The sequence below is a fragment of the Eptesicus fuscus genome, chromosome 7 (genome assembly GCF_027574615.1).
Source record: "Eptesicus fuscus isolate TK198812 chromosome 7, DD_ASM_mEF_20220401, whole genome shotgun sequence".
Taxonomy (NCBI): domain Eukaryota; kingdom Metazoa; phylum Chordata; class Mammalia; order Chiroptera; family Vespertilionidae; genus Eptesicus; species Eptesicus fuscus.
In genome coordinates this window covers 56697725-56705943 of record NC_072479.1, presented here as the reverse complement: position 1 = coordinate 56705943, position 8219 = coordinate 56697725, and the positions used below count along the sequence as shown (strand labels likewise).

Sequence of the window (8219 nt, the reverse complement as noted above, 5' to 3'; positions counted from 1 at the left end):
GGCACCGCCTACTCGCTCGCTAGCTACACCCCCTTCCTGGCGTCCTCGGCCTCACCCCTTTTCTGGCTGTCCCCGCCCGTCCAGGCTCCCGAGCCCGGAAGTGGAATAGCTGTGTAGCGGAGAGGGCGAGGGGGAGGGGAAAGTGCTTCCGGGGAAGCAGGCCCGGGGTTGGTGTTTGTAAACTTGCCTCGGTCCCGGCGGGGGCAGCGGCGGCCACGGGGTTGGCACCGTGTGCTGGGCCTGGAGGAGGCGTCGCGCAGCGGGAGAGACAGCCGGAGGCCGCGCCCGGCAGGTAGGAGCACGCCCCAGGGAGCGCAGCGTCGTCCGAGCACACGGCGGCGCTTCAGCAGCTCGCAGGCCGTGGGGCGCTGCGCGGGAAGGGGGAGGGGAAGGGAGGAGGGGCGCGTGGAGAAGGGAGGGGGCTCCCCGGGGAGTGGAAGAGGCCGCGCGCGCGTACCGCCCCCCGCCCACGCCCGCGCGCCCGCCCGCCCGCAGCGTTACCGATCCGAACAAGGGGGGCTTGCTTGGAGGGAACGCGGGCGCGAGCACGCACCTTGCACGCTCCTCGGCGCTCTGCGTCTCTATCCTGGCTCCTGGCTCCCCGGCGGGCTGGAGGGAGGGAGGGGGCAAAGCGCAGCGCGAGTCCTCGCATGCCTGCCTCCCACCTCCGCAATGAGTTTCTGCACCTTCGGGCGGATTCGGAGAAGGCGCACTTGTGGCCCGGCCGGGATGCACACCTCCAGTCTGGTTTCTGCCTCCCATCCAAGTGCCCAGTGACGGCCCCTGAGTTTCTCTCCACCGCAGCTCTGGCCACCTTAATAGAGCTTCGCGGATGGCCCACTCTGCACAAAAGCCCCTTCAGGGCCTCAGCTCCCTTCTTCCGTTCCTGAGGTCGCAAATGCAAGCGTTTGGCCAGTGGCGGTTCCTCCACAAGAGACCCCAGTCACTGTGGCTCTTCTTGACTGTCCCCTCCCCGCTTCGCCAAGAGACCAGTTTCTTCTCGACCTGGAAAGATGACTCTGGCGCGCGCACACTAAGTTCAGGTCACTACGGGTTGTGTAGCCTGAGGATGATGATGCACCTAACAGCCCCATCTCCCTTTCTAGTTTCAGGTTTCTGAAACAGATCGCGAACTTCGTCGAGAAAATTCAGTTGGAACATCGAGGCTGGCACGCTTTTTCTCCTCAGACAATAAATAGGAGCCAGGCAGAACCCAGGAATTCTTGAAACATCTATCTTCCATTTGGAGGACACTAAGTTTTCTTTGACGACCAAGGCAGTTTCAATATGGCAGCAGGACTGAAGGGACATGAAGGAGTTGTTACAGTGATTTGGTGACAGTTCTTCAGACAACAGTGTCTTGAGGAAAGGTGGATCAAGAAAACCCAGAACTTTGGGGTTGCATTGAGAAATCAGCATGGCTCAGGTAAAAAGCTCTAGAGTCCTCCACCTTCAAGATAACTGGGAAGCGTGTTCGCAGTTTCGCCCTTAAATGCTGCCTTAGTCAACACATTGACCAGCCCAGTGAGCCAAGCTCTGTATTAAGCACCAGGGGGAGATCTAGAGGAAGGAAAGGAGACAGGCCACAGCCCCTGCCTTCAGGGAGTTTCCAGTCAAATGAAGGAGGTAGGCTATACTGCATCACAGGCACTGATGGGACCTTTGCAAAGCAACAGGTACTCAGTTTACACTTGGTACGTTAAGTGCTGAGGGGGCACGAGGGAGTAAACAGTCTTGTGAATGCTTCCTTTGTTTTGTTTTCCACGGGAATTTATTGAGCTCTTGTTATATGTGAGGCATTGTGCTGGGGATACAAAAATGAATAAGATGTCCCAGTCCCCAGCCAGCGTCTAGGCTAGGTGTGTTGGGGTGGGGGGAGACTGAGAGACCGTCTGTTATGTATCTTTATGTTCACACTAACTTGCATAGTGGCTATGGTAGAGAATGTGCAATAATCGAGATATGTGTACTGCAGAAGAGAGAATGATACCTCTGCCTGGATGGAAAAAAAGAAGATGAATCTTGAAGGATGCATAGGATTTTGCTAAATAATCAGAACAGGGCATTCAGACAAGGAGAACTTCATGGGCAGAGACTTAGAGGTATGGGATGATGCGATGAGGTTGGGGGTCCTACAGATAGTTTGCTAGTTAAGGAAAGGGTTTAAATGGGGGGTGGTTGGGGTGTAGGATAGAGAGTAATGAATGGAAAAATTGGGGTGAGGGAGTTGTTTCCTGGAGAATTAAGCAGAGTGTAACCCAAGGGTCTTTTATACCTTGCTAAGGAATTAGACTTTATAAAGAGTGGGAACTCTGAAGAATGTTAAATAGCAGAGTGACATCAGTGTATTTAGAAGGTAATTATCATTGTGGGGATACAGGATGGATTGGAGAGATAGGATGACCTGATAGTCTATTGTTGGTATATTTCCTTCGTCTGGGTAGGAAAGCTATGTGCAGGGATCTCTAGAGCCTCTCTCAGCTTTCTTCCAGGGACCCTCCCCTACCAGTCTCACCAGGATGACAGCCTGATTGCAGTATAATTGGCTTTCTTCCAGCTGCATGCATAGCTTCCTCCTTTCCATACAGAGTAGGAGCCCTTTAGTTTCTTCCTTTGTCTGTCTGCAACCCCTTTCACAGCATCATGTTCACTCTTGTTCTGAGAAGACTGCCTTTCACTAACTTTGTACGGGGCACAGCTGAGCATTTTAGATCCTAGTTTAATTCTTAACCCTGTGAAGGTAGATACTATGATAAATATTTTGCATTTAAGGAAACTTAGGCTTAAAGAGGTGAAGTAATTTGCCCAAGATTATATAATGCAAACAGCAAGGCTAAGTTGTTGCATGTTTGTTTGTTTTTTTTTACCTCCAGATCCTTTAGTCCAAACTCTTTGAAGGTGAAAGAAGGGGTTCCAGGATATACTGATCATCTAAAAGGAATTTCTTTATAAATCACTTGTGGAAGTTTGCTGACCAACTACTACTTAAAAGTTTCTTCAGTAAGAAAAGTATAGTCTCTAGTGCTGGCTAAACAGTCAATTTAAAGAATGTAACAGTGGAAAGAGGACATTTCCTTAAACATTCCTTGCTTATGTAATTTTAAACTATATGTCGAGCAAGGAATGTGAAAAAATACGGGTATGCACACACATAAATGGCCTGGTAGTGTGTGAACAGAAATTGTATATTCAACTCCCAAATCCTTCCAGGTGGTTTAATTTTTATGTCTGTTATAATTGATACACTTAGGGGATTTAAAATCTAAAGAGAGAAATAACCTAATTTTACCAATAAACATTTGTGGAACCTGATAGCATGTATATTTGGTGCCAATGGGGTCTGTGAGGCTGAGTGCTATTGAGAGGAGGAGGAAGGTCCTCTAGAAATCTCCCATTTCAGTGGTTCAGCAGGACAGATTCTTATGCCCACTCCCAAGGCCTAGAAACACTTCAAAGTAATATGTAGACCCACACTGTACCTAGCACAGTGCTAATGATAAAAGTGTCAATAATACTTGAGTACTATATCTAAATGATGGATGACAAAATAAGTGATTCCTGGTGAGATGAGATGGGGAGGACTCTTGAAGGAAGCAGGGTTTCCCAGTGAGGAGGGACATTCCTTAGAAGCATTTTGTTCATAGGTAGGAGTAAAAGGTAGTTCTGTAGAGAATGGCAGCCTGTTTTTGCCCTGCCAGGTGACCTGATACCTCATCTCCTTTCAACTTAGGCAAGTCTCCTGGCTTGTGAAGGCCTAGCAGGTGTGAGTTTGGTTCCCACTGCAGCCAGCAAGAAGATGATGCTGAGCCAGATGGCCAGCAAGCAGGCCGAGAACGGAGAGCGGACAGGTAGCTCTGAAGTGCTGAGGTGCTCCAGTCAGGTACGGAGCTGGAATCCATTGTGGCACCTGGGGGTCGGGTGGCCCGAGCTCTCTGCCAGGAGATGCCAAGCTTTGATTCCTCGTTGCTTCTGTTTAGGGAAGTGGGATAAGGGGATCCCATTGGGGAATGAATGAATGAATATGGGTATTTTAGAGAACAAGGAGGGTCTTTTCTATACCTACATCCCCTTAAGACCAGAGTACTTGGGGAAGAAATGGATGAGTACTTTCTCTTAGCCTTTGGGCAGGTGGTTTACTCGCATTTACAAGTTGCCTAAAAGTAGCATTTGGTCTCCTGTCTTGGGTTCTGAGATGGACTGTGAGTTTAGATTTGATTTGTATTCGAAGGGCCACCGAAAAGACAGTGATAAGTCCCGGAGCCGCAAAGATGAAGACAGCTTGGCTGAGACCTCTCATTCAAAAAAGACTGTTAAAAAGGCAGGTAATGGGGTTATCCACAAACTGGTAGTTTGGTAATGGGGTCATCTTTCTTCTATGGCTCAACCTTGAGCTTTCCCTAGACGTTTTGGTCCCTCATAGCCAATGAGTGTGTCACCCTGATTTCATCCAGAGACCACTCTGGTAGTTCATCTCTACCTTCTGTAGAACATCCATGGTAAGGGAAGGAAGGTTAGACAAGCATGAGATCCTGTGTCAAAAGGACAGGCAGACTACACCTCAGGTCCCATTACAAATATGGAGTTTGCCTAGCTGGTTTGGCTCAGCAGATAGAGCAATGGCCTGCGGACCAAAGGATCCCGGGTTCGATTCCAGTCAAGGGCACATACCTCAGTTGCAGGCTCCTCCCCAGCCTGGGCCTTGGTCAAGGCTCATGCAGGAGGCAACCAATCGATGTGTTCCTTTCACATTGTATTTCTCTCTGTCTTGACCTCTCTCTTCCTCTCTCTATAAAAATCAATGGAAAAATACCCTCAAGTGAGGATTTAAAAATATATATATTGAGTTTGACAAGGTAGGCAGCTTAGCCACCCCCCCCCCTTGCTTAGAGGACCTCTGAACTCTAAGGGATATGGGAGATGACAGCATCAGAGGGGTCACTTTGTCCAGCAGCTGGAAATAGACCCTGAGTAGAATGGGAGCAAGAAGGGGACAGAGATATAGCCTCATGACATGCCTGATTGTTGCCCACAGGTTGTAGTAGTGGAACAAAATGGTTCTTTTCAAGTAAAGATTCCCAAAAATTTTGTTTGTGAACACTGCTTTGGAGCCTTTCGGAGCAGTTACCACCTCAAGAGGCACATCCTTATTCATACCGGTAAGTCTTTTGCTCATATTCAAGGAGGGGAGAATAGTCGATAGTTTGGTGTACGTGTGTGTGCATGTGTGTATGTGTGTGTGTGTTATTAGGCTTATTTTATGTTATTTTTTTTGTTGGTTTACTTTAAAGGGTATTAGAAGTAAAGGAAGAAGGTAAATGAATGAGGTAGAGATTGCATGGCTCTGTATCTAGTGTCACTGAGACCAACAGCTTTGTGGACCCTTCCCCATTAGGTGTCTGCACATTGCTAAAAGTTAAAATTTCTGGGAAAATACCTAGGACGAGGTCCCTGCCATGTATACCTCCTGATATTAACTTCTCTCTCCACCTGGGCCAGGTGAGAAGCCATTTGAGTGTGATGTCTGTGATATGCGCTTCATTCAGAAGTACCACTTGGAGCGTCACAAGCGTGTGCACAGTGGTGAAAAGCCCTACCAGTGTGAACGGTGTCATCAGGTAAGCTCACATGTCATCCATCCACCCTCCACAGAAACTTTTCCTTCCCAAAGAACAGGGGCCAGCCCCCACTCCCAGCCCGACAAAGGGCCATGGTCAAGTCAGTACCTCAGGGTGAGGTGTATTTCTCTGGCCTTATGCAATTGATCAGGGGGAGGGGCCATTAGAATAATTGTAATAAAAAATTATAATAATAATAGCATTTCTTAAGGTCTTAATCGATGCCAGGCACTATGAGAGCATCCTTGACATAGATTATTCTTACATTCATTCCATAATGTGTGTCCTCATTTCACATGTGGGAGAACTGACATGGAAAGAGGTTAAGCTTCCCAAGGACACAGCAGATCAAGGGCAGAGTCAGAATTCAGTCAAACTTCAGAACTGGAAGAAGAAATGTAATCTCTGCGCTGAGAGTCAGTATCTGATCTGATGAGAATGTAAGAGCCAGGATCAAAACAAAGAACAAGAGATAAGAAATGATAACAACGCCTCCTGGATGCTTTACTATGTCTCAAGCTTTGCTCCATGCTCTTACATTGAATCTTCAGAACACTGGAACGAAAGCTCCATGAGGCAGAGATTTTGTTTCTCTGATTCTCCACTCTATATCTGCAGCCCCAAGAACTGTACCTGCCTTGAGATAGAGACTCAATAAAAATTTGATGAATGAAGGAGCCACAGTCTGAGTAGGTACTTTTGGCCCCGTTTTTCAGATAGATGTACAGATTGAAAACTGTTAGGTAACTTGCCCAGAGTCACACAGCTACTTAGTGGCAGAGCCAAGATTCACACTTCTCAGCTTATTTGTTCTTAACCACTATGCATTCATGCCATCTGTGTACGTTCTGCGGCAACATATAGAATTGGTTTTGTGCCTCCTGTGTGGGGAAGACAGGTCTAACCAACAGGTATCTGAGTTCTCCTCTCAGGCACTTAACCCTCCCTTTCTTCTCAGTGTTTTTCTCGGACAGATCGATTACTCAGACACAAACGGATGTGCCAAGGGTGCCAGTCCAAGACTTCCGACGGGCAGTTTTCTCTATAGGCGCAAGGGGCCCTGGGTGGTGGGAGTGATGAGAAGAATCTACCGAAGAACGCACCCTCCTCTGGTCTGACGGTCCCACCACCACCCCGTGTGTACCTGGCCCCTCCCGGAGGAGTGGACCTAGGAGACCAGAAGAGTGCATCAGGGGACAACAGCCCCAGAGCCTCAGCTCTGTAAATAATCTGAGACTATGAGTATCTCGGGGAAGTTCCTACAGCATTCCTGGGCAGGAAAGCTAGTCCCTGGACCCTTGGCTGACGTCATAAGTGGGGGGACTCAAGGTACAGGACCAAGACTGAAATGTGGCTCCCACAACCTTGGACTCCAACTGGCAGCTGAAATGAAAAAGATTGGGAGAGGGATTTGTTTATTTGTTTGTCCTGTTCTTATTTTTGTTTATCCAAAAGCAATTTCAGCAGGTACACTGTGGATACAGGTAACCTGGAGGTATAGAACCATGGCCACAGGGACGATGGGTGGTCCAGCCCTCCTGAATTGAGTTTTTAGTTGCAATTGATCCTCAGTGTTCCACAGCCCTGCACCTCACCTCCTGTTGGAAGGAGAATGGGATCAGGGATGGCAGCTGAGCTTACTTTGGCTTCCTTATACACTGTAGGGACAAAAGGAAGAACAGTAGGAGGAGCACACGAGGGCTGGATCCAAGAAGAGTGGACAGGTACCTGTTATTTCCTCTGGGGAAGAGTAAGAGTTGTGCCCACGGATGTTGTAATGAACCATGCCACACTGGTACCTAATGGGGTCAGCCTAAGTGCCTTTTGGAGGAAACTTGGGTGACAGTGGCTCATGAAGCCCTTTCCTTCTCTCTTTGGGCAGTTGACCTTGGAAATAGTTTGTGGCTACCTCGCTGCCATTGATTCCTAAGCCAAACGGGTGTTGAGCGGGGAGTCATGGATATCAAAGTAGTTCTTCCTCCTTGTGCCCTTTGGAACCACCCAAGACTAGTCCTAAGTTGAGTAACAGCTGTTCTGGAAACAAAGGAATTTGGTGTCCCTGACATGACTGTTGAGCAGTGTGAGCTGTTCTCTCTGCCCAAGTCCTATCACTGTATTCAGGTAGAGGAGATAGGGATCTGGCCTTTGGTCCCAAAGAACAAGGTCTTGGCTTCCTTCTTGATGGCCATCCCTACCCAACAAAGAATTGGGGGGGGGGGGGGTAGAAGAGCTGCAGAGAAAGGACTGAGGATGAAACCTAATGTAGGTTTTATTCTTAACCATATTCTTTGCTTCTCTCTGCTCCCAACACCATCATCCTATCCACCCTCAAAAAAATGATCTGGGGTGTGTGTGTGCGTGTGCGTGTGCGTGCGCGCACGCTATGTGAGTGTGAGTGTTTGTGTGCTTGGAGATGGCATATTGAGCCAAACCCTTCTCTGGCTTCTGCAGGGGAGGGTGAGCATGAAACAGCCTCCCCCGCCCCAAACCTGAGGGTGTGTAAGGTTCCAGCAGGACCTGAGGAACTCATCTTAGGGAACGGGAGGGCTTTGTTTTGGAGGTTGTTTTTTATTTTTGTTTTTAGATTGATTGAACAGAGTGGGG

At 48.4% G+C, this 8219-nt stretch overlaps 1 protein-coding gene across 7 annotated transcripts; it reads left to right on the top strand.

Moving 5' to 3' along the window:
• The first annotated feature begins 225 nt into the window (after nucleotides 1-225).
• ZNF740 (zinc finger protein 740) lies at nucleotides 226-7833 on the top strand. Of its 7 annotated transcripts, none has more exons than XM_054719047.1 (8): nucleotides 226-292; nucleotides 1107-1426; nucleotides 2874-3000; nucleotides 3731-3880; nucleotides 4229-4318; nucleotides 5033-5156; nucleotides 5497-5615; nucleotides 6574-7833. In XM_054719047.1, exons 4-8 carry the CDS (start codon nucleotides 3797-3799, stop codon nucleotides 6661-6663), a joined length of 507 nt encoding a protein of 168 aa, XP_054575022.1. In that variant the 5' UTR covers nucleotides 226-292; nucleotides 1107-1426; nucleotides 2874-3000; nucleotides 3731-3796; the 3' UTR covers nucleotides 6664-7833. The 7 variants fall into 7 exon arrangements, with proteins under 7 accessions (XP_054575022.1, XP_054575023.1, XP_028000255.1 ...); XM_054719048.1 differs by having other exon boundaries at nucleotides 3699-3880; XM_028144454.2 differs by lacking the exon at nucleotides 2874-3000 and adding an exon at nucleotides 1976-2102.
• The last annotated feature ends 386 nt before the right edge of the window (nucleotides 7834-8219 follow it).

What these genes read in the sequence shown, in the direction of transcription:
- ZNF740 (XM_028144454.2), top strand. An exon ending in TGCTGAGGTGCTCCAGTCAG is followed by an intron (nt 3,881 to 4,228) that starts GTACGGAGCTGG and finishes TTGTATTCGAAG; the next exon opens with GGCCACCGAAAAGACAGTGA. An exon ending in GCACATCCTTATTCATACCG is followed by an intron (nt 5,157 to 5,496) that starts GTAAGTCTTTTG and finishes CACCTGGGCCAG; the next exon opens with GTGAGAAGCCATTTGAGTGT.